This window comes from Colobus angolensis, unplaced genomic scaffold (assembly GCF_000951035.1).
Source record: "Colobus angolensis palliatus isolate OR3802 unplaced genomic scaffold, Cang.pa_1.0 Scaffold301, whole genome shotgun sequence".
Lineage (NCBI taxonomy): Eukaryota > Metazoa > Chordata > Mammalia > Primates > Cercopithecidae > Colobus > Colobus angolensis.
In genome coordinates, this window is record NW_012116278.1 from 584,452 (window position 1) to 611,041 (window position 26,590).

General features: G+C 44.4%; 1 protein-coding gene across 1 annotated transcript in view; it reads left to right on the forward strand.

Moving 5' to 3' along the window:
- The window catches only part of ASTN2 (astrotactin 2), a 982,181-nt gene that overhangs the window by 102,806 nt on the left and 852,785 nt on the right, over positions 1–26,590 (forward strand). The window contains exon 2 of the mRNA XM_011950063.1: positions 23,257–23,444. Within this exon, the coding sequence (XP_011805453.1) occupies positions 23,259–23,444 (186 nt within the window). The 5' untranslated portion in view covers positions 23,257–23,258. The remainder of the gene's footprint in view (positions 1–23,256; positions 23,445–26,590) is intronic.

The following is a 26,590-nucleotide window of genomic DNA, read 5'->3' on the forward strand; positions in this document are numbered from 1 at the left end:
ATAATATAATAATATAATATGATAATATATAACCCTGCTTGGTTTAGATCTGGGTAGGGGGATATATTGAGGAAAACCAGGCAGGTAAGATAGCAATCACAGGGCCACAGGTCCTTGGCTCATATTTTATATCGGCGGGGGTGGGCTATATTTAGATATTGGCACAAGAAAAGTGAACTTGCTTTCAAAAGTGTTCCTTCAGGTCTGGCCATGAGCACTCACTATCTGAACCCTGTGTCTTCATTGCTAATGCAGACCCTGTTCCTCCCAGGATGCTGCTTGTTCAGCATGAATTAGACCTCCCATCTATATGTCACTTCATGCAAACATTCATAGTGGGGGTGGGAAGGTTAACTCTGTGTGTATCTACCTGTGAGTGAAATGGATGCATTGTTAGCAGTGTTTTATGAAAACAATCAAATGCAAAGCACCAGTAACTACAGATGTCTCTATCTTTTTCAGTGAGGTGTCTTTGGGGATTTAAGCCTCAAGGAATCGTCTAGCAGTGCATTAGAAATCTGTTAAAAGCTTCTGTCTGTTAGGGAAAAGATACATAGTGCTTTTGTTTTGCTTCTGAAAATGAAGGAATTTTTTTGGAAGGGAGAGGTGGGAAGAAGAGTTTAGGAAGCATGGACATAAGTATCAAAGCACAAAGGGGTAAAGGAGAAATTTGGATAAAATTTAGAAGGTTGAGAAACAAAGATCTGGTTGAGTCTGGTTTTCAAGGCTTTCTATAGCTTTTTCAATTTTCCTTGAGGCAGTGAAATTCTGCTCCTCCTTGCACATCCAGGACTGTGTCCTGAACCATCTAGTCACATGAAAACTATGTGTCTTACCATGTGAGTCCTTTCCAAGTGTCTAACTGGCCAGTTCTGGAGGCTCCCAGTTTGGGGAGTTTGGTGACTTTGGCCCCCATTTGTAAATCCGTGGCACTCAATGTCTTGTATATCCTCAACTTGTGCCTGGGAAGCTTTTCCCCACCTCACTTGGTAAACACCTGTCTATTCTTCGTGATTGCACACAGTCCTCATCTGCCCAGGAAACTTCCTGTGGTTGCTTCTTAAGGCATCATTAAGCATCTTTTTCTCTGCACCACCTTTCTGTCATGTTCCTGTCTCTGGGGCTGCACTTCTCAGGCTACCCTGAGTGCCTGTGATGAGCTGAATATCCACCTGACCACCCTGAGGCCCCACTGAGCAGCAGGAGACCTTGTCTGACTCCTCCCTGTCTCTGACTGCCTTGGAGCTAGAGCTTAGTAAATATGAGAAAATCTAAACAGAAGAGCCAGGTCAGAACCAAAGCCCAGGTTTGGACTTTCCTGAGACTCTGTCAGAAGCACCTATGTGCCCTCCTCAAGGCTCTTTCCTTCAAACACTGCACAGGGGACTCTAGTGCAGGTAATGAGGGCAGAGGAGATTGATGTCGCCACCCTGGTGTTACGTGTGAACACCTTAAGTGCTCTAATGAGTGAGGATTCTGAACATGAGTTCCTAAATTCTGGCATTACTCCCTTTGTCAGGCGTAGGCAGAAAGAAGGAAAGCTACATAAAAAGTGAAGCTGTATAAATAAACAAATGGGTGTCAACAAGACTCTGGGGTTTGCAAATTTTCATCTGGGAGTGAGATATCATGGAGGCAGGCAGGGCGCCCACATGGCCCTGATGCATTTTCCACGGGTTTGTTAAAGTTTTGTTGGTTTCCTAAAAGGATTCAAAATGTTTCAGAAATGGAAAGGCCTTATGGAGCCGTGCACATCCGATCCTTTCATTTCAAAGCTAGGGGGCTGAGGCCCAGGGAGGGCAATGGGCATGTTCAAAGTTGTGGAGCAGAAGTGAATGGCAGAGCTGACATGAAGCCCTGGACCCTGAGTTTTTGTCATGACGACTTAAGAACCAAGACTAGACCAGAGAGTCCCAAGCCTCAGGCATTTCAGGGCCTTATCATTTTGACCATGTCTGCATTCTGTCTTTTGCTTCTAATTTTTAACTTTTCTAAAGTAGTATCTGTATTGGAAATGGAAACTTCAGTAGCATAATGATGAATGGAAAACTAGTGTCACTTACTAAAATTACAAGGCTACTATAAAAACAAGTCTGGTGAAAGCAGAGCGAGGCCATGACATTCTAGCTAGTTGGGACTAACAGCCCGCCTGGGATTTGAGCCTGAGGCCTGCTTTCTCTGGCTTGTTAAAGACTTTGTGGCACCTAACCACCTCCTGGTGGTTAACAAAAAACTGAAAGGGACCGGAGAGGATGTAATATTTTTATTTTGTGATTCTCTATTTATTACTTTGATGAAAATAGCCTGCATGTTAGTCATCCTCTTAACCAGCATAGGTGCATTTTCCCACTCTTTGGAAAAATTTTCCTGAATATATTAGCAACAAGAGAGGAGTCTTTAGTGGGGGGAAGGAGGGTATTTCTTTCTACCTTAGCAATAGCTGATCTATATCAAGTGCTTTAGTGTTTTACACATGGGGTACCTCCTTTGATAAATACAGTAAACTATTGCAAGATGGGCAGGGAATGGTAACTTGCCCAAGGCCTTTTAGGGACTTCCTTTCAGAGCTGGGGTTCACACTGGTGGTGGAGCTCTGGAGCTTCCTCTAACCATCCTATTCTGGTCATAATGGGGGATGGGCTCTGATTCCTTTGGACTTGTTCTTCCTGAGGCAAATCAAGAAGAGCTTCAACAGATTGGATAGACTATGGGTGTCATGGAAAGAGTATTTGTTCACTTCATGAACATTCATGAACATCTACTAAGGGCCAGGTACTGTTCTAGGCTCCAGGGTACAGCAGTGAACAAAAGAGGCAAAACCCCTTACATTTGTGGGGCTTACTTTCTAGTGTGTATCTCTGTGTGTGGGGGACAATTAAAAAGAATGAATAAATCAGTCAATAATGAGTTTTTTTTGGGAAAGTGAAGGGCATGCTGTCTGATTTCTTCTTGTGAGCTTGATCTTACATACTGAGTGACTTTGGATTTATTCTTTTCCTCAGTTTCCACGTCTGTAAAACAAAGGGTTCGATAGATGAGACATCTGAGGCTGAGGCTCTGAGATTCCGGATGGGCTATGCTCCCTTCTCACTTGGTGTGAAGGCCAGAAAAAGAGTGGATGGCAATCTTTGGGCTGGGTCCTAGGAGGCAGACAGAGTAACTGGTATCTGCCTCTGGTGGGAAACAGGGCTCTGAAAATCATTCCTGACCGGTCACTAGCAGGGTCTGCCGGAGATGATTTCATTAAGAGGATAAATTTAGAAATCAATTATAAACGTTCTGTCGTCTTCCTCATGTCTTCTCGTAAAGTAGCTTTTTTTTTTTTTTCCTTTTTTTTCTGTAAGCCTACCATTTATTGAGGGCTTGCATCTATGCCTGATGCAGTATTAAGCACTTTATACGCATTATCTCAATTAAGCTTGGAGCAGCCCTGTCTTAAATTGAGTTCTCCAGAAGCAGACCCTGGGCTGAGGAGATGAATGCAAGCAATTTCTTTCGGAGGTGGTCCCAGGAAGCCCCAGCAGGGGAAGAGAGACAGGCAGGAAGGGGAACCAATGAAGGATATATAATTGATCAAGGACTGCTGTGGGCAACTGCGGTTCAATCTCATTGGAGACTTCCGGAAGACAGTATAGAACATGTCCAAATGGCAGAGTACAGTGGCTCATGCCTGTAAGCAATTTGGGAAACCAAGGCAGGAAGATTGCTTGAGCCCAGTAATTCAAGACCAGCCTAGGCAACACAGTGAGACCCCATCACTACAAAAAACAAAACATTAGCTGGGCGTGGTGGCACGTGCTTGTAGTCCCAACTCCTTAGGAGGCTGAGGTGGGAGGATTGGTTGAGCCTAGGAGGTCCAGGCTGCAGTGAGTCATGATTGTACCACTGCACTCCAGCCTGGACAGCAGAGCAGGAGATGCTATCTCAAAAAACAAACAAACAAACAACAACAACAACAAAAACCATGCCCAGGAATTATCCCATACTAGGGCATTTATCCTCCACCTCCCATCTGTCATTGGCTAAGGGTTGCTCTTGGCTGGGGTGAAGATGGGTGGAGGACTTAAAACTCCATGATATTTCTGACCTGCCCTGCATGACGACAAGGAAAGCAGGGACTTCAGGTGTCTTCAGGAGAATGCTTTACTAGACTGTATTAGAAAGATGAGGGCCAAGGAAGAGGTGGGAAAGACCTCAAGAATGACACATTCTAACTCTGATATTGCTGGCCTGGAACTCAGGAAGACAGATGCAGAAACAGAGATACCTCCAAGATCTTCCCTTAGTGCGAGAGAGGAAGTAAGCCTTCCATCTCTGGGGCTATAGGATTAGCAACCCTATTTTACAGATAAGCTAACTGAGGACAAGTGAGGGAAAGGAATTTGCCTGAGAAAAAGTGATGCAGCCCTCTCAAACCTGTTATATATTCATGTATGATTGCATGTATGTATATGTGCACATATGTATGTATTTATGTACATGTGTACACACATACATATGTGTTTGGATCAGAGAAGGGAAGACAATATCGGCTGCACACCCTGTCAAGTTACCCCATTATTTACCCCATTTCAGAGATGAAGAAACAGGCTCAGAAAGGGAAAGTGTCAAAGACAGGAGCAGCTACATAATTTGCAGGACCCAGTGCAAAATGAAAACATGGGAGCCTTTGCTTGTAATCTCAAGATGGTGACAGCAGAGCCTTAAACTCAGCATGGGACCTTTCTAAATGCTGGGCCCTATGTGACCTCACAAGATTCCGGAGCAATTAAGGGGGTACCTCTGGAACCACCCACCTGCTTGCCTCCCACACTTATCTTCTAATCCTCTACACTCAGCTGCTTTCAGGGCTGTTCGGAGTGAATTCTATGGGAAAGGATCTTAGATTTGGTTTAGGAGGGCTGCCCCACTTTTTCGTAGGCAAATCCCTTTCCCTCTCTTGGCCTCAGTTGGCTTATCTGTAAAATAGGATTGCTAATCCTATAACCTCAGGGATGGAAGGTTTGCTTTATCTCTAGCACTTAGAGAAGAACTTGGAGGCATCTATCTTCCTGCCTTCTGGGTCAGCAATATCAAGTTGAAGAGTTGTCATTCTTAAAAATGCATGGCCTGCCATAAAGCACATTCTGGAAAGAGTATTGATCTTAGGGGTCAGAAGGCTAGATTCTAGTCCTAGTTCAGACATTGGCCAAGCCACTTCATCTTTTTTAATCTCAGTTTTGCTAAGTCTAGATTATCTCTTAAGGGCTATCTAGCTCTGCTGTCTTAGGCTAAATAGCTGATTTTGTGTCAGCTACCACAAGTAGTAGATGCAGCCAGTAGCAGAAGGGGCAGGAAAAGGAATGGCTTAGGGCAAGGACCCAGAAGTTCTGCTGAGGGAGTCTGAATGCCACCTCTGCTGCTGAAATACTGTGTGATTTTCACATAGTGTCTGCACGTCTCTGAGCCAAATGTGTGTGTACGTATACATATGTACATATACACATACATACATGAATATATAATGTGATATGATAACCATCTTGAAAGGTAGTTGAGAGGATTATGCAGGAAAATGTGTATAAGAGGCTTGATGGATAATTAATGCACATAGTGGTAAAAGCTGACTTATGGAAGGGGAGGTCATTTTTCGTCTCTTTCTTCACTGATTTGGAAAGTTCAGTCGAGCTTTCGCATGCCATATAAAACAGGCATTAGCCGCACTAGTCTAGGAGTTTCATGGATGAAAAATCCTGTTCTGTCCCCTCACTGCCAGCATCTCCTATGAAGGCCAGCACAGAGAAGGGGCTCAGTGTTTGTCATTTATTTATTTTTTTTTTTTTTAAAAGGAAGATGAACTAGACCACCTTTTAAAGCTGTGTCCTCTCCCTCTCCTTTTTCTCCTCCTCTTACCAACACTGTCCCATTCTCCTGTATTATTCTCTTTCTCCTTTTGTTCCCCAAAGTTTCTCTTCTTATCCTGTTCCCTGATCAGCCTGGAAAAATGCCTCTGCAGCGCACTTGGCCTCTTCCAGGGAATGGAACTCCTGAAAGTGCACTTGAAATGAGGAGGATTCCAGAGGCCAGGCAGTAGTAACATAGCCTGCTTTCTTCCAGATTCTCCTGAGTTTTTAAAATGCTTTGCGGCAAGCAGATGTGCTCCATACTAACTGCGTTTAGTGCCTTAGAATAGTGCCTTCACCTCTGGGAATCTCAATTTCTTTCTCTGTAAAATGGGCTTGCTAATAGGTCCCTCGAGGGTGTGTTGAGCACGAATTGCAGTGTGCAACATTGATAAACATAGTGTCTGGCTGTATGGAAAGTGAAGGAGTATTAATGCATCATTTCTCCTGTTTGTTTCATTGATTGATTGATTGATTTTGCCCCAGCATCCAGGACATCAGCTTTGGCTTCCTGGCCAAGTTTCTTGCATGGTATGTGGAAGCCAGAATCCCAGAGGAAGGTCCCTGGGTTGCCTGGAGTTGGGCATCAGAGGACCTTTTTCTGCCATGTGTCAATCTCTCTCTTTCAAGGATACCAGGCTGAGGGGATGAAATAGCAAACTGGTGGAAAATTTTTTTCCCATAATAAAATCAGAAAGGATTAAGTGGATGGACAGTTCGAGAACAAGACTGTTCTCCTCTTCTGTGCTCTACAGCAGTCTGTCAGTCATGCCAGAAAAGAGGAAACAGGCTTTCAGGAGACTGCAGGAGAGGATTTGGTCTTTCTCTTTGAGTGCAAAATGTGGCCTCTGGGAAGACAGATCCAGAGACATTTCAGGGACTCAGAAGGACGTTTCCTGATGTCATTTATGTACCCGTGTATTTGAGGACACACACGAGGGCTTGGGTATGCCCTTGGGTTATATGTAGCTGTTTTGGCAGGCATGTGCATGCCCGAGCATGTATGCGTATGTCTGCCCATGAAGGTGATCATGTGCCTACCTGTGTAAAGAACCAGTGCACACATATGCTGGTCTGAACTTTCATGATGGAGCATGCATGATGTATATATGTGGGTGAACCTGGTGAGCACATTACAGGAAAGTGCATGTGGGAGGGCCTCACATATGCCTGTGAACACCGTGTTGTCAAAGTGTTCACATACATATGTGCATATCTACACGAGGATGCAAGTTTATGTGTGTCATGGAATGCATCAGTGTGCACACATGCAGAAATGCTCATGATGCCAGTGTTAGGAGGGGAGCAGTTTTATAGAATGTGTGTGGGGGTCTTTACATGCAAAACCTTCTATTCTGTAGTAGTAGTGTCTGCATTCATGCATGAACACATCAATCTGTGCATGTGTATGAGGAAACAGCCACATGTGAACACCTGTGTCTGTGCATATGAGAAGATATGAATGCTTTCCTGGCAGGCTCAGATGCATAGATTCATGAGGAAGTACATGTGTTTGTGAGCACACTTGTACTTTAAGAAAACAGACATATAAATCTGTGTGTTCCCCTGGTTGAACATTTTCACAGGTGTTTTTAGGTTGCGTAAACATGGCTTTTTGTGTACCTGTGATCCACTTAGCCTGACTGAATGTATATATGCCCTAGATATGATTTATCTAACTTGGTCCTCACTCCCATTGCTTCCAATGCCAGTAAACAGCCTGTTTCCCGCTGTGATAGGCACACCTGTCCATCACAAGGACATTCCTCCTGACTCTGGCAACATAGTTCCTTCTAGTATATTTCACATCACATAGTAGATAGGAATTAGGGTGGTGGTTATGAGGGTAGGAGTTATAGCCCTGAGAAAGTGGTCATTAAAGAAAGACATTCAAAAAAAGGTGCATGGGATGAGTGGATGGAACACCAGTTAGGTGGGCCCCCCTTCTTCCAGTTCCTATTCTCAGATAAATGATAGAGCTGAGATGTGTATGAGGTTTATCATGTAGACTGGAAGGTGTAGTTCTCGCTGTTTTCTGATAGCGTAACACAGTTTCCGTTAAGACAGAGTGCACGATCAAAGCATCTTTACTAACAGCATCCTTTAGTAAGTCCTCTGAACAGCCTCTGAAGATGCCATATCTATTCCCATTTTATAGGTGAGAAAAGTGAGGTTCAGAAAGGGAAGTGCCTTCCCCGGGTGAAACAGCACATCAGTAGCAGAGCAAGGAGGTTACTTAGAATCTGGCAGGTAGAGTACAGAGAGCCTGTCTTTGAGGTCAAGAGGTTGGATTCTCACCAGCCCTATCCCTGACTTGCTATGTAACCTGGGGCAACTCCGCTGTTCTCTCTGAGTTTCAGTTTTCTTGACTCTAAATAAGAAGTGCAGACCCAGGAAAATGATGCCCAAAAGCTTCCACAAAGGGCTTGGTGCAGCAAACGCTCTCCAGAAGCATTTGCTGAGTTGACAAAGTCTACCCTAAGTTTAGAGTTTCTGTGATTCTTGAAATGGAAAGAACCAAGTGGGGTGGGGGCTGGAGGGAGGTGTGACAATTCAGATGTCTCGATTTCTAGTCCGACATCCTGAGGATATTCCAGGTTGTAACTAACCGCAGTGCCCTGAAGAGGATATTCAAAGGTTGTATCTTTTCCTTTTTCCAAGAATTTACAATCAAAGACAGGCTCTGTTGCTTCAGAGCAAGTGATCTCAAATGATGTCTGTATTAACTGGAGTAAAAGCAATTTATTCATGTAGCACCGCAGAGGTAATAGTAGTAGCAGCATTCACTGCTGCAAACATTATTGAGCACAGACATGTGCTGATTCTTGTGCTGGCACAGTATCTCAACACTGGGTACCTGTGGCTTTATCATTATCCATAAGTCATGGGAATGTCGGGAGGATGGAATGAGATATATGCATACAGCTAAGAACAGAGACTCGCAGAGTAAGCTCTTAATAAGTGTTAGCCATTTTATTATTTTTAGATTAAGTGGCTACATTTTACCAGGCACTGTCTAGGTACTGTGATACATGGTGACTAAGTTAAACCAGTGTTTGCCTTCCTGGCTTTCACACTCCAGTGATTGTTGTGACGCTACTTTCCCCAGTTTATATGATGAAAGTGAGATTTTGAGAAGTTAAGTGATTTCTGGAAGGTTATTCAACTAATAGAGTAGCAGAGGTGGGAATCCAGGTGGCTGGTTTTAGAGTCTGAGCCCTGGCCCTGTGCTATGTTGGGGAACTGAGGTACTTAAAATATAGAAGGGAATTTTAGCCTTTCCTGTTGAGCCTCTTGGTTTCAATTTTCTAGACATCTTCCACCAGGTTGATTGGTATTAATTGTAACCATGACTTTTGCACAGGGAACATTCTATTTAAAGTTCTTTCTTGTGAATTTTTCCTTTTATTGCCTCCAGTGACCTAGGGAAGGAGTCAGAGGAGGGATCAGTCCCCCCATTTGACAGATGAGAAGACAGGCTGGAAGAAATGAATGCCTTACCTAAGGTCACAGAGCAAAGACAAGAGTGGAATTCCGCTTTTCCTACTGCTAGCCTGACAATATGGGGACAACATTCTGTTCTCTCAGCTGCAGAGAGGAGTCTGGCATCTTACACTGAATTAAAAGGTGTCCCCACAGTGGTCCCAGGACTCCTCCTGTCTGACCCCATCGGAGAGGGGCTTGATCTGCCATCATTCAGGCACACACTGTTCTGGTGGGAAGGGACATTAAATAACCTTAGTCATTTTTTCATCTTTCTCTGATGCAGAGAGAAAATCCAGAGGGTCTTTCCCTCCTCCCCACCCTCAGCCTGGCATCCTCTAATCACCCCTTCCTTGCCATAGGGCACCATCTGTGGCCAGCCTAAATTGGACTGAATGGTGTGGAATTGCAAGTCAAAAGGGTCCTGGAATCATTCCACTGACAACCTGGGGCTCTGTGCTCCAGCGCCACGTTATAAATAAGGGTAATGGAGTAGAGGCTGAATTACAACCGAGGCTGCTATGAACACACCGAACAGGCATGGAGCTTATTTAAGGAATATAGAGGCAGATTATGCTCCTGAAGCAGTACTGTTGAAGCCAATCAATACTCACTCACTCTCTCAAATCAGAGCCACAGAGACTTTGATTAGGAGGAGGAGGAGCCAAGGGAAATACGGTAGGATCCCTCCCAGGGCAAAATTTCAATATCAGTTTGTTCTGTGCTACACGTGCCCATTAAGCACCAACTCCGAGCTAGGTGTTAGGGAGGTAGTGGGCAGCAAGAGAGACAGACTTTTAGCTTTAAGAAGCTCAGAGACTTGGGGAGGAGAGAGTAGGTGAAGCATGAAATAACTAAAGCAATGATTATATATAGTGTGATAAGCACAGAGCAGGAAAGCCCAACCCAGTCTTGCAGCAGGGTGAGCAGGGAGGCTGCACAAAGGAGGAGGCATCTTCCAGTTAGCTATTGCTGTGTAACAAACACCCCAAAACTTAGTGGCTTACGACAGTTGATTTGCTTCTATTTATATGGGCTGGTTATTTATGCTGAGCTTGGTTGGGCACTTCTCCTCATGGTGGTCTTGGCTGATCTCTGTGGGCTCCCTCCTGCGTCTGTGGTCAGTCGGCAGGTTTGCTAGCAGCAGGATGACCCAGGTTGGTTTCTCACATATTCTGTGGGAGGCAGCAGGTTTTGTCTGGGGCAGCATAGGCAGATGGGCCATCCTTCTCTCTGCTTCCATCAAGCTAATCTCACAAGACAATTGCAGGGATCCCAGGGGCAGCAAGAGGGGGCAAGCCCCAGAACATAAATGCTTTTCAAATCTCTGAGTGTGTCAGTTTTGTCATTTTCCCATTGGCTAGAGAAAGTCCTGCAGCCAACTCTGATTCAAGGGGAGAAAAAACAGACTCACCTCTTGATGGGGATATCTGCAATGTCACATGACACTGGTTTAGATGTAAGGAGGAAGAGAGCTGTTGACTGTGTAGTCTACTTACAGCTGAGTTCTGAAGATTAAGAGTTAGGCGGGTAAAAAAGGGTGGAACAGAGAACAGTGAGAACAAGGATATGGATCTACGAGCATAAAGGCAGGGGTACATGAAGGAATGAAACCACAGAGGTAGACAAGGCACAGGAGTGCTCAGTTGTCCTGGTTTGGCTGCATCAAATGTCATTTGGTCCAGGATGGTGCTGTTTGGATAGATGGCATAGGGGGCTATAAAGCTGGGGTGAAGGAGAGGGTAGGGGACAGGTAAAACAGTATTTGCTTTGTCTGAGGAGCTCTTACCTGGTCCTTCCCACTTCTGGTTCTTAATGTCTCTGGGTCTCCTTCCTGCACACTGTACCTCAGTATTACAGTCTGTGAAATTGGAGTTCGGAATTTCACCATGCTGTCCTCTTTACTTGGGTTTCTATTTTAATCTTGTATCAGTCAATATTTGTCAGTCTCCTGCTGTTGCAAAAATTGCTGAGCTACCAAAAGGAGTCAGGGGAGATAAAAGCAATTCCTGGTTCAGAAGACTCTTAAGACCTAGCAAAAGTCATGAGAATTAGGGATGGGTGAAGTTCGTGAAGTCAGGGAAGGAAGGAGAAGCCTGCCAGGGGAGTGGAGGGCTCAGGAGAGGTAGAGGGCATTTCGAACTGGGCTCTTTAGAGGGTCACTTCAGTGGGGTTTTGAATGATAGGTAACATCTGTGTATGCAGAAGAAAAGATTAAGGCATTTCAGGCAGGTGGCACGGTGTGAACAAAGGCTAAGAGGTAAGAATGTTGCTTGGGGCTAGTGGACCATGATATGGTTCCCATAAGCAATGGATTTAGGCCAGTGTCTGACACTGGGGATTAATTCATCATATAAAGGTATTCCTTTAACCCTGGCCTCTCCCATCTTTCTGCAAATAGCTGTTGGACTCAGTGTCAGGTATGTTTATTCTTCTAGGCTCTGTTTGGTCACTGGGTTTTACAGGTTTCATTTTTCCTCCTCACACATCATACTGCATGGTGCCATGCTTTCCAGACTCATTGCATTTTACGTGTCATGTGAATCCATGTATGTGGCATTCAGATACTGAGTCCCCTGGGTTGGGGTGTGGGGGTTGTGGTTGACAAGTCAGACTTAGCAACAGAGACCTAAGATGCCCTCTTGGCAGCATCTTCAGGAGAGTTGGAAGGGGCCCCGGCATTATGAGGGAGTTTTAGCACTTCTTGTCCCTCATGCTGCTAAATCACTTTTGGGATTTAAGGAGGTTCTGCCTCTCCTCTCTGTGAATCCTTGTATCACTGTTCTTGTAAACAATGAGATCAGAAGAACACTGCATCATGATGCTTTGTGATTTAAGGCAAGTTGCTGCTCTTCTCTGGTCCTCATTTTACAGATTAGTAAAATGGATGGGATAGATCACTGATCTCCATCCTTTTACGCTCTCTTCCTGTTGTAATTTTCCATGATTCCAGGTCACTGCTGTAGGGATAACTTAAAAAGGTTTACAGGGCACTGGGGACAAGGCGGAAGGGACTTGGAGACTGTTTCCAAGTAAAGTAGGAAGTTTTATCTCTGTGACTGCTGCCTCCTTTTTCTTTATATTTGATACTGTCACACACACCCCACTCTTCTCAAAACAACCCGGTGCTTCTTGCCTTGAAAGTGCTGAGATAGAAAAGAGTGACGAGACGACAGACAACTGACAGCGAATATCTATAGGCTAAATGCTGCTCTAGGCTCCTTCCAACGCGTTATCTCCTGTTATTCTCACAGCAATCATAAGAGATTGATTTTATGATTCCCATTCTTTCATATGAGACCAGTGAGGCTTAGAGAGGTGAACTTAATTTGTTAAAGGTCAACCCAGTGAAATATAGGAAGGAGCAAAGTGATCTTAAAAACTCATTCTCCATAAGACAGAATGCTTCATATACCTCTTTCCCAGGAGATATTTGCATCTTAAAAACAGAGGAAACAAATGACTTTACTATGATGAAATGAATAGGCAGAGCACCTGAGTGACCTGGAAGGATGCCTACTGCCCTGGTACTTATTGTATCACACCCCCTGGCATACACTTGATTTCTCGATCTTGTTACTCAAATGTGCAAGCTCCTTTCTCAGCCCGGGTAGGACAGTGGTAAAAGTGCTGAATTTGGAATCTGTGAATCAGGGTTTGGAAAAGTGTAGTCCCTTTTTAGGGCCTCAGACATCTCAGCTGAAAACTGGGTGTTCTACTCTCTACTTTACCTATGTGGGTTTCCTATGAGGGCTAAATGAGACAATGAATGAAAGCCCTTAGCCTGGCACACAAGTAGGTGTTAGCAAAGGTTAGTTCCTGTCTCCATTCTTTATGCACCCACTCTCTGCATCAGTTTGCAATGTTGTGGGACAAGGAAGAGGAGGGGAAGGAGAAAAACTCATTACCATTGGGATGGGTTTTTAAAAAGACAGACAGAGAGAGCATGCAAACAGAGAAACCAAGGGCATATCATGAAGTGAAATAACAAAGACCAAGCAAAGAAGTACAGCAAGGAGAGAGGGAAATGGTATGGGAGAGAATAACTGGGAGTAATGAGAATCAATTCCAGCAACCCTCTATCTAGTTCCAAATCTAATCTGAAACGATATGCTTTTATCCCTTGCCAATAGCTCTTAATTCTTCTGTTCCCCTCCCTGATTTAACCGGGTATAACTGTATTATTTATCTTCACTGAGTGGCTTGGGAAAACAGTTTTATGTAAAAGATGCAGTTCCCAAAGGACGTGGTGATGGGCAGATTGGAGGCAGAGGCATAGATGAGCGCTGACAGCTGGGGTTGGGGAGGAGGAGTCTGAGGTACCTCTGGAGTCTGGAGACTCTAATCCCACTATTTAAAGAGTACCATTCTCTCCAGAAGAGCTTGAGTCTGTTCTCCAGCTGCTGCCAGAGGGCTTTGGTCACGTCATGGCCCCTGCCACTTCTCCACCTTCTGTCCCAACAGGCGACCTCCCAAACCTAGCATACCATTGGCATTATCCTGTGGATATTTAACCCGGCCTGACATCAGGATATCTTAGAATTATGAAATGTCCAGATTATAGACTCTCCCTGCTTGCCCTGTCCAAACCCCTGATAAATGAGGAGCATTAACTGACCTCTCACATGTGTTCCTGTAACACGCTGTGCCTCCTATCTTGCGGTCATTGCCACACACTCATCATCTTTGCTGACTTTCCCTTTTCTGCTCTCCTAAATTGTGACTTTCTTGAGGACAAGAAACTCAGGAAATGTACATTTAGTGATGCATTGATTCGACAAATATTTATTGCACACCTGCTGCATGCTAAATAATGAAGACTGCAATGTCCTAGACAGGCATTGTCTTCTATGAGTTAATGATTAAATGGGTGGATGACTGAAAAAACTGAAGCAAGGGGAAATACTTGGTGCTGCTTAGAGGGAACAAAAGAATATCTACACTAAATTGGAAAGTGTGAGGATAGTAGTCAAATTGATCTTTTCCTCCAATCTATTCTTAGGACCTAGCACTGTGCCTGGCACATTTCAGACAGTCAGTAGATAATTATTGGAAGGTATATTGGTGGATGAAGTATGTTGTTGGATGATTGTGTTTGCTTCCAGAACTAACTGTAAAACTTTGCAGATTTCTAAGCATGTTGCTATGTATGGCCTTATTTTCTCTCAGTTCTACATTAGATGTGATGTAAGTAGGCCACACTGTGACCCCCATTTTACAAGTAAAGAAAATCATAGAAGCTCTGTAATTTGTGCTCCAGGACACCAGTCAGATGCTGTAGATAGATCACAAAAATATAAGCTTCTGACTCAAAATTCAGTGTTTTCTTCACTAACCCAGGCTGTTTAATTAGGTCAGAATGACTGGGGTCCATCCATTCACCTATTCACCCATCAGTCCATCCAGCTTGTCATCTTAATTCATGGTATATGGAGAGCTTCATTAACCTCTGAGCTCGGGCTTGGTCTGATTGCATAAAGGAGCCCCAAGTGGGACCTGGCACTTATATTATTCTGCTAAGTGATGGTCCATGGGCAAGAGTTGGTAGCCCCCGGCCCCCTCTGTAATGGTAGCTTCTGCATTTTATACTGGTTCCCCCTACTGTATCCCTTTGTACATTTGTGACCTTCTTGCCTTCTTGCCCTTGTGCCAATTCTCCATCTGAAATGCCCTCTGCCACAGAGCCATTTGTTGAAATCTTGCCAATTCTTTGAGACTCCTCCATGAAGACTTTTTAGATCCAGCCAGAAGTAATCTCCTTTCCTCTAAGCTTTCTACTTTGCTTTATAGCTATTTATAGCATGTCTTTTCTCAGCCCCTTGGACTAAGCTCCCGAGGACAGAGTCCCACAATGCCAGCTCTCAGAAAAGGCTGGTTGACTAAATTAATCTTTAAAGTGAGTATTTGCATCTGCTACAGAGGTAAAATAGAGTCACTATAGAAAATGTAGAGAACAGTTAATCAGAACATGATTAAAATCACCTCTGATCCCGCTATTTAGAGAGTGCCATTCTTCGTGGTCCATTGTATTTTTTTTTCCAGCTGTTTATACATATACTCACATCTAAACAGAATCATAAAAGTGCCCATTTTCTATGTGAATTCCACTATCTCACTTCATGAAAATATAAGCTCCTTGAAAATTAACATTTCTTTCTTTTCCTGTGAATTCTCCAGGATGTTAGGTAAATTTCTGTAGAGTTGCTGTATGGGAATCCAGCCATTATTGACACCACAAGTTGCTGTCTCTTCTCTCTGTCCTCTGGAAATACTCATCTGACTTCAAATATGGTACAGCTCAATTAAACATACAGAACATTTTGGAACCCCTACTCTGTTCAGCCACTGTACCAGGCAGCAGGCTACACAAATAGTGCACTGACATGTCCCTGCACTAGAATCCAATAAGGGAAGTCAGCTGTATAAAGAGACTATTTTAACAGAGAGAGAGAGAGAGAGAGAGTGTTACACACCAAGTCAGTGGTAAGAGGATGCTATAACTATGTATATAAAGTCATACATAACAAATGTAACTGTGGAGTGCTCTCTAAGCATCAAGACCAACCTGACAGCTAGTTTGTTTGTATTATCTCATTTGATTCTAAAAATGACCCTGTGAGGCAGGTGCTGTTATTATCCTCATTTGGTAGGTGGGGGAACTGAGGCATGAAGAAGTGAAGAGCTTGCCCAAAACACACAGGTTGAATACATGGGAGATGGGATGCAAATTCAAGCAGTTGGTCTCCAGACCCCGTGATCTTATGCAGCATGCAATATTCCTCCTTATGAAAGCACGGAGGAGCACAACATATTGAATTAGGAAGAAAACATAGTATATGTGGTACGTTATATAAACATCTGGTCAGAATTGATATTTAAGTGCAAGGAAAGGCATACGAAGAGATCAGACTGGGGAGAAATGCATGATAAGCCAGGAAAGGCCTTGTGTGTCAGGCTCAATAAATTAGGTTTTATCTTGAGGGACTGTAGAAAACATTGGAGGGTTTTGAGCAACAGTATTGTATGGTTAGTTTGACAAGTTAGAAATTTCATCCTGGTAGCCATTTAATGGATGGCTGGAAGGACGGAATCCTGAAGGTAGGGATACCTGTTAAGGAGCCTGCTGAATAGTCTTCATTTGCTTCTTGAGATCCCCTTTCCCACCTGCTGTGCACCCAGGAAGGCTGACTTATATGATTTGTTTCATTTAAGCATCCTTGGGTGTCTAGTCGAGGCCAACTTGTGTGAGACACCTGCAAAACATTGCTGGGTAGAAGGAGAATGAGGTTGGGAATTTACCCTCTTGAAAACCTCCATCCTGGGTTGTGCATTGGCAGTGACTGGGTTATTCTAGTAAAAGCTATAGTTCTTATCTGGTAGCTATGTGGTAGCCCTTTCCTACAGCTATGGCTTTTTTAGGGTTTGACACTCCCCCATCCCGAACATCCCTTGCCCTTCACGCCTAGGGTGGTGACCGTTCCTTGCTGTTGTCAACGTGGGAGTACTTTGTTTCTCATCATTAGTTTGCTTTAACCCTGCCCAAGCCTTTGTAAATGCTCCCTTCATTAAACGCTTCTCAATGACCTTCCTGAGTATGTCTCCTCTTCTCTGATGAGACCCTGACTGGCACAGAACCATTTGCAACAGCCCATGAGAGAGATGATAAAGCTTTGCATTAATTAACCATTTTAGAGATGAAAAAGAGCATGAGTATTTGCGATTATTTCCCAGACCCACTCAGCAAGACTTGATGTATGACAATCACCCATGAATGCTGGAATAGCTAGTGGCAAGGTTGGTTAAAGTCAACGTCACTACCTTTCCCAACTCTTTCTGCCTGGACAGTGTGTTCATCTCATGTAATGTCTGCTTTCCCCATGGCGAGAAAAAGACCATTTGCAAACTCACTGGAAGCTTTCTCTGGGCTTCAGCAAATAATCTGCTGGAGGATCAGCTGGTGCTAAAGAATCAGAAGGCTGCTTAGTTAGCCACTTGGGAGATGTTACCAAGATGGCTGGTGATGAGAAGAGCTGCTTATTTTCATAATGACCTTCAGGAATTAAATAAAAATACAATGAGTGCCATAGATTAGGAAGAACAAGCCGGTTAAAAGCACAACATGCCTTTGGGATTTTTTATTTCTTTTCCAGGAGGCTGAAAGGCATCAGTGGCCACCGAGGCAGGATGGCAGTCTACCCAGAATCACTGATGAAGGCTGATCCTCTCTCTTGGCTTTTGTGGGGCGGTTGAGGGGATTTGAGCCTGTTGAATATTTCACGAGTTGCAGCCCATGGGGGAGAGCAGAAAAAGGTGAAAAGGCAATCCCTGTGTTTCTTTATGATTCCAATATAAAACCAAGCTATCCAGGGTGGGAGGGAGGCAGGCACTGGAGTCAGCCTACCGCCGGAAGGCATGGTGCACCAATTCTCCCACTTTAATATCTGCTGTTTCATTTTATATTCATCATGTCAGCATAATCTGCCTTTATGGGAATCGTCTTGGTTCCCGACCAAATGCGTTTAGTCCCCCTTTTGCTTTAAGTTTGATTATAATATGACTTGAAGACTTCAATGAAATGTTTATATGGAAGGAGTAGGGGAAGAGAAAAGGGAAAATGCAATTGGAAAATCAATCAGCAGAGAATTTCAAGAACTGGTTTTGGTCATGTTACTGTTTTATTAACCTGTTTTTAGGGGACACAGGACTGGTTTTCTGACCAAGTGTACTCTACTGGTTCTGAATAAAATGTACACAGTATCACCAAGCATTCAAAGCCCTTAACTCTGTGTCTGAATTACTTGTTTTTTTTTTTTTTTTTTTTTTGAGATGGAGTCTCACTCTATCACCCAGGCTGAAATGCAGTGGCACAATCTCAGCTCACTGCAACCTCCACCTCCCGGATTCAAGCGATTCTCCTGTCTCAGCCTTCTGAGTAGCTGGGACTACAGGCGCATGCTGCCACACCCAGCTAATTTCTGTATTTTTAATAGAGGCGGGATTTTACCATATGGGCCTGGCTGGTCTCAAACTCCTGACCTCATGATCCGCCCACCTAGGCCTCCCAAAGTGCTGGTATTACAGGTGTGAGCCACCGCGGCAGGCCCTGAACTACATTTCTCACCTGACATTCTGCTCCACTTCGACATACACACGCAGCTTCATGCCCCTGAGATGAGGAACTGATCTCTACGCCTTCTCCTCCCCTCGGAGGGACATCCATCTGTTCATCCTCTGCAATGCTCATACCGCCACCTTTTGGAAGTAGTTCTTGGCTGCAAGCTAGGAGAGTCTCTTCCCACCTTGGAGTTTTCAGTAGATCTTTAGTTCTTCCTCTTCTTCTTCTTTTTTTTTTTTTTAATTCCCTGATGAAATGTAACGCTCTTTGACTTCTGTTTTTCAGCCCCTCCACCATTGTATTATGGATGTGTGCAAATAAGTGTGTTACTGAGTCACTAAAATATATGTAAATGCATAAATATATACATACCAAATCACTGAAAAAAAAATATATGCATTAAGCATTTTAAGGATGAAAAAGGGCATGAGTATTTGAAATATATATACATATATATGTATATAATTCGGTGATTGAGTAATTATTTACTGAGCATGTATTATGTGCCAAGCACTTTCCAAAGTGCTTGAGAGATGGCAGGAAATAAGACACACAAGGCCCCTGCTCTCCTGAAGAGAGAGACAATAAACACATGTTCAAGGAAGTGTAAAGCATAAATTGATTTTCCTTCCTTCCTTCCATTTCATTTCATTTCATTTTTGAGACAGGGTCTTTTTTTTTTTTTTTTTTTTTTTTGAGACGGAGTCTCACTCTGTCGCCCAGGCTGGAGTGCAGTGGCCGGATCTCAGCTCACTGCAAGCTCCGCCTCCCGGGTTCACGCCATTCTCCGGCCTCAGCCTCCCGAGTAGCTGGGACTACAGGTGCCCGCAACCTCGCCCGGCTAGTTTTTTGTGTTTTTTAGTAGAGACGGGGTTTCACCGTGTTAGCCAGGATGGTCTCGATCTCCTGACCTCATGATCCGCCCATCTCGGCCTCCCAAAGTACTGGGATTACAGGCTTGAGCCACCGCGCCCTGCCACTAGACAGGGTCTTACTCTGTATCCCAGGCTGGAGTACAGTGGCACAATCTTGACTCCCTGCAGCCTCCACTTTCTGGGTTCAAGCTATTCTTGGGCCTCTGCCCCCTGAGTAGCTGGGATTACAGGCACATGCCACCATGCCTGCTTAATTTTTATATTTTTTTAGTAGAGATGGGCTTTTGCCGTGTTGGCCGGGCTGGTCTCAAAGGCCTGGCTTCAATTGATCTGCCTGCCTTGGTCTCCCAGAGTGCTGAGATTACAGGCATGAGCCACGACGCCCGGCGTGAATTTCTAATCATGATAACCGCTATCGAAAGTTTTTGTAAAAGGGATATAGTAAAGATTGGATGTGTGTGAAGAGGACTACTTCAGCTAGAGCGAACAGGCACAGCTTCTCTGAGCAGGTATCATTTGAACTGAGAGACAAACACTGAGAAGAAGCCAGCTGGTAGGTTCTGGGAGGAGAGTGCTAGGAATGTTGGGCAGAAAGTACTCAAGCCCTGAGACAAGTGGGAGTCTGGCCTGTCTGAGAAACAGTTGTAAGTCCTGCAGGGATGGAGTGCGTGATGAAGGGTTGATGGTGGAAGATAGTCCCGATAACAGACAGTTGCCTGCACCATGGTCAATGGAGAGCGTGCATGTGTGTAGACAGTAACATGAGCCAGGAGACATTTGACTGGGGAGAATTTCCACTGCTAAATGATTATGAGCTCCCTGAAGACAAGGCTATATCTCATTTAACTCCATATTCTGAGCTACTGAGCTGCCTGGAATGGAGTAGGTGTTTGATAAGTATGTTTAATAAACAAACAAATGCATAAATAAATGAATAATGAGTGAATGAATGATCGAGGCCTTCTGCTTCTTCTAAAGCATTTTTCCCTTTAACATTTCATACCCCTCCTCTCTCCTCTCCAACAACAGTTTCTTTTCTTTGTAATAAAGTAAGTCTGGAGTTATTCTCTGTGATTCAATATTTACTGTGTTTCACACACTGTTATTATCATTTAACGTTTACTGTCTGCTGACTGTGCACTCATCGCTGTAGCAAACAAAGAGCTCAATCTAGTTTTGGTTCATGGGCTAATTTAGTGAAGAAAAAGGAGATGTAAGTGCAACTGGCATAGTAGAAATTGCACGAACTGGAAATCCACTGGTTTTAGCTAGGTACAAATTCACCAGTGAACTTCAGTCACCAACCTTCTGAGACTTTCTGCTTTCTCATCTGAATATGGAAAGGGGAAGCCTCTTTATAGTGGGATTTCAGGCACAGGCTGGAGAGAACACTAGGAGTGAGGAGCTCAGATTTCCACAAGCATCCGTCTGTTCACGCCACCTTCCTCTATGGCAGGCTGTGTCAACCAGATGTAACCTACCTTGGGGCTTTCTTCTGGTGTCTTTCCAGGGACACTCAGCACATGGAGCACCTGCCTAGCCAGCAGTAAGTGGAGCTACTGAATTAGACACTGCTATTTCTAGTGCAGCTCTCAGCCCTGGGTTCCCTGGACTTCTGGTTTTGGGCGTTGATGCACTGAGAGAAAAATGAGCCAGACCATTTACCATAATGTCTTCACCTTGCCTTGGCCCAGCTGGCTGTCTGCCAGGGAAGCTACTGCCAAGGCCTCGGGTGCTGAGGCTGGGAGGGGGTCAGTGGGGCAGCAGATCACCCCAGCCTGGGATAAAGAGAAGGTGCTGAGAGGAGACCTACTGCTCAAATTGATCACCCAGCCAGTTCCTCCCCAGAACCACAGTGGGTTCTCAGGGCCCTTTGGGGCCTGTGCTCTAAGCACTGACAAACCTTTGTGATTATCTCAAGGCCTGTTCAACTCTTCCAGCCGCAAGGGAAGCCCAAGCATGTGTTTGCTTGGCCTAATAACTTACTATGTTTTCACCACTTTGTCTTTTACTTGGAATGAGTAGGAGGCCATGCAAAGACTGTAAATGGAGGGCTTAGTGATATGAGATGACTTTTGCTTGGCAGGATTCCTCTGACTTCTGGTTGAGAATAGAATGGACAAGGGTGGAAGAAGAGAGTCAAGTTAAGAAGCCCTTGCAGTAAGCCAGGCAGGAGAGCATAATGCCTTGTCCCACGTGGTTGATGTAGAGGGACTGGAAAGGGTTGAAGGATTTCCTGATGAACTGAATGAGGAGTGGGAGAGAAAGCAAGCTGTCAAGGATGGCTCACGGTTTTTCTTTTTGAATTTTTTCAGAGCAGCTGAAGGATGAATTAGATCCTCCTGTTCCTATCAAAGATGATGATGATGACAAATCAATACCTAACTTAAAAATTCATAGCTAATATTTTTAACTCTTATTAAGTGCTAAACACTCTTCTCCTAAGGATTTTTTATTGTGAACCTCGAGGAGGGAGTGTCTGTTGGACATGGGTGATATAAGAATAATTCAGTAGAACTGGGTGATGAGTAGGTGATTTGGTGGTATCATCTCTTCTTTTCAAGATGATTCTTTTTCATTCCGTGTCACCAGATATGATGAGCACTGCAGTGGTACATGGAGAGAGCTGATTGAATAAGTGGCTATAACTCAGCTTGCCCATCAGTCCTCCTCGTGTGTGTGTGTTTGTGTGTGTGTGTGTGAATGAATGCACTTGAGGTCTTTGGGGACTGTAGGAATACTGCCTCAAGGTCATAGCTGTCTCAGAGGGGAGGGGCCAAGGTTCTAAGCCTCCAACACTACTAAGGCTACTTGTCTACTGATGGACACTATAAAGGCTCTTTGTCTCCCGTTTATCTCCCTTGAGGGCAGACCTAATAATCCTCCAAGAACTCCACCACCTTTCCCTTGTATTAATGCTTGAGATACACTGATGGGTCTTGTCTTTCTAGGACATTTGCAGGCACACACCCCTTCAGTCGAGGGGACTGTGGAACAATTGTACAATCCCCTTGCAATGACACTTTCAGCACCTTATGCCATGACCCTCTTTTACTAATAAAAAAGTATGATACATTGAACAAAAATACTATTCAAATGATACTCATTTTTAAATTATTTACAGAAGGAAAACCAGCATAGAGACAAGAATTAGAAACTTCAAGTTGGGAGACTGAATTTTACAATTTACTAGAAAGTTCTCACTCCCCACCAGCTATATGAAAACATAGGGATAGGGCAGTAGCTATGCCGGTACTTTTAAACCAAAGAAACTTTTGTGCCAACGTTCCTTTGCTTGGGAGTGCAGTATATACCTTACAAAAAAATGGAGCTGCTCTTATGGAAGCAAGAGGGACATGCTCAGGGCAGCCTTCTTGGTAAGCTCCTTTCCCATGCAAGATGATCCTGAGCTACCTCAGCTGAGCTGATGCTCTCTTGGGCCTTTCTGGCTCCGAGGTTTGGCCATGAGTACTTCCAGCTCAGCTTCTAAAGAATCCATACTCTCAACTCCCACTCCTTTCATGGATTTCTTTCCTTCATCTTCTTCTAGTTCCATAGCTACAAAAGAATGAAAGCACTTTTATCCTTAGTTTCATTCCACTATCAGAGTAGAATGAATTACTCAATCACATGTGATGTATTAAAAAGGGCCTCAGACAGATCTGGGTGCAAACCCTGCTTCCACTATTCTGTTACTTTAGGTGAATCTTGGTCACAGTTGACCCACCTATAAATGAAAGTGATGATCCCTAGCTCATAGACTTGATGTAAGGAAAGACATCCTGGCAAAAAAAAAAAAAAAAAAGGATGCCTGCTGAGCTGATTATGTGGGCTCTTTTCCTCCCTGGAGCACCAAGGCCAGGCATACAGCTCACCCAGTGCCTCGGGTCTTGTCTTGCAGAGATGTCTGGCACAGCGGCGGACATCTCGTTGGTGCACTGGAGACAGCAGTGGCTGGAGAATGGCACCTTGTACTTCCACGTCTCCATGAGCAGCTCCGGGCAGCTGGCCCAAGCCACCGCCCCCACTCTCCAGGAGCCCTCGGAGATTGTTGAGGAGCAGATGCACATCCTCCACATTTCTGTGATGGTGAGTGATGGGGGGATGTGCTCGGGGTCGGGGATTGTGTTGGGGAGGAATGGGTGGAGAGATGGAGGGGGCAGGGGATGGTTCACAGATGGAAGGAAAGAGCCAAGCTCAAGAGGTTAGAATGAGAAACAGAAAATCAAATAGATTCTGTGGTGTCACTTGGACTGATGCATACCCATCCATCATCTGTCAGCTGTGACAAACTAATTGTGCTTCAGAGAAGAAAATAAAGGGTCTCCAACTCCTCAGCCTTTTGGCCAACATCTCTGGGAATAGCTGTTTAACATCTGTCACGTGCTTGGCCTGCTTTGCTGAGGGCTGAGGTTTGGTGCTTCAGAATACAACTGGCCATTCCAAGAATGACTGAACAAGCAAAATTGGAATAAAACCAGAACGGGCTGCCTTTTCCGAAGTGCCCTTGATGTGTCAGGTGTTTTAACCCTTACAACAACTGCATGGTGACCCTTGGAGCTGGCCTGGAGGTAGCCCTTGCAGTGGTTCACAGAAGCCCCTCCATAACTCTCACTTTATAGTTGCTAATACTGTGGCAGAGGGGCAAAGAAACTTACGCAAGGTCACATAGCCAGTGAAAGATGCAGCTACTCTTGAGTGTTCAAATCCAAGCATATCTGGCTACTAAGCCTGAACTATTTCCTATCTACCCTGTTTTCTCTCAGTTCAAGAATTTCTTGAGTATCTACCGTTTGTTAAGCACTGTACTGGACACATTTATGGAAATTTTCTCACTGTGCCCTTGCCAAGAATGGATGAGGTCCAGCAAATCCCCTCCACATGGTCGCAGAGAGAAGATGTGGCTGTCCAGCTCTGTTGGCTCCATGATACAGAACTCTGAGTCTGCTCCCTCCACCCAGAAGGTCACTAGGGCTGGAATCACTTGATTGGTAGTCTAAAAGTATCTAGGCTTATATTATATGCTTTCTTTAAAAAGCTATATTTATTGGCATTGCATGGTAGATAGAAAAACAAAACCAGAAAATAAATCCAGTATGTAGGAAGCACAGGGTCTAACGGGCTCAGGAAGAAACTTGACATCTTTCTGGTGCTTTATATTCCTCAAAGCCACTCTTACATTTACTTCTCCTTTTCTTCTTTAGTACGGCTCTGCCAGAAACCCGAGGTTAGGAAATGGTATCTCCAGCATATATATGAGGAGGGTATGGCCCAGAGGGGTGAAGTGATTGGAATAAAGCCACTCAGCAAAGCAGAGCTACCTCTCACCCCTCATTTCTTCCTTCAATTTAACAATCAGCTGTATTTTTTTGAGACTCTACAATGGAGCAAACCTTTAGTTTTAGTCTCTTCCTCATTTCTCTTCGATGAACACTGTGCATTAAACACTCTGATTAGGGTTGAGTAAGATCTTAGAAGTTTTCTCTTTTTGGAAAAACACATACACTCCCCAGCTAGACAGCAACGTTAATTTTGGACCTTACGCATGCTCATCACATGGAGGAACAAATCAAGGCCTTTGTGTTATTCATGGAATGAGTGTGATAGACTTTTTCCATATGTATATTTAGCAAATGATGCAGCCTCACACCAAGCAAGTGGTTGCCTGCATGCTAAGTTTGGGGTGCAGATTTGTAAGCACCATCTCAGGGCGCTTGCTGAGTTCCTCATGGGGTGTGGGACAGCACCTAATGTTAGGAAGAGGCTGAGGACGTGAATGCTCTTTTTCCTTTAACATTTGAGAGTGAGACTCAGTTTTGACCAATGTTCATTAAACATTTTCTGTGTTTCAGCACATTTACTTACGTGTATCCTTCTTGTAACCCAGTAACCTAGATAGTATTATCTCAATTATAAATGAGCTTCCAATGTGTCTTTTTTGCCTCCAGGCCCAGCGTTAGTTTCACTGAATCAGACTTTCTCCCCAGGATGGTAGGTTTTCCTCAACTTTCCCTTTTGCTCAGTAAGTTCAGCTTCAAAATAATAACTCACTAAGATCCAGATGTCACTGAAATTCCCTATAGTTCAAGATTTGGCAGGCAGAGTAGGTAACGTGGAGGCTGGCACACTCCAGACCCTCCCCACCCATGAGCCAAAGTGGCCCAAGGCTACCACCATGTGTCCAAAGTTCCTTCCCCCATTCAGGGCTCCATAATCTGGATCTCTCCTGTCTCTGCCCTCCCCTCAGGGAACAGAGTTATGTCTTGAAGACACTGAACCCCAAGGTGTTCCGCTTCTCAAAGGTGGGGCATGCCAAGAACACTGTTCTCTCTAGAGGCAGGAAGACAGTCATAAGGACAGACTTGGAGCACAGACTTGAGGTCTCTCTCTGACACTGAACTAGGGTATGAGCCCTTTGTCTTGTTTTTGTCATTTATAAAACAAGGATTGTACTAATAGTTATATAGACACAACAAGCCCTCAGATCAGAGGAGCTTGGCACTTAAGGGTATTTGTTTTTGTCAATAGGGGCACTTTAGTTGAAAAACTTGAGATGTGCTGATTTATTATACCCATTTATTCTGTAGTTGGATACTGAGGTCTGGGACAGGCTAGGACTTGTCTAAGATCCCTCAGTCAGTCAACAGGGCTTGGCCTGGAGGTCAGACCTCTCCGTGGCTCAGACTCTACCCTGGTCGTTCTGGCCACAGACAATTCAGCAAGAACAAAAAGAGTGTTTATGTTTAAGATGGCTGAGATCTCTCTCCCCATTTCACAATTGAGAAATCTGAGATTCATGAGTTTAACTGATTTGCCTAAGTCTCCTGGGCTAATAAAAAGGCAGTTCTGGGACCAGGATTTCCCCAGGATTCCAAACTTGTGTTTGGCTGTTCATGAAATCGTGGCCCTGACGCTGCAGGATACACTATTGTTTTCATCTTTGGTGAAGATCCAAGGTGGTCTGTGAGAAGATCCAAATCTTCTAGTCTGATCTCAGAGAAGTCTGGAGGCTAGGATCTATGCACTTATCCCCTTTTGTCAGCACAAATATCCTGCTCACCCATGCAGGGAAACCAGCTCCCATTCAGCCACTGGAACCTGCTACAATCCATGCCTCCTAGGGTAGAGCCATTGTGCTCTGTAGGCTTGTGAAGGCCATAGTTGAGCATCTACCTGGTCCCAAAGGTTGCATCATCTGAATATTAATATCCCAAAAGGTGATGCAGCAAGGAGGT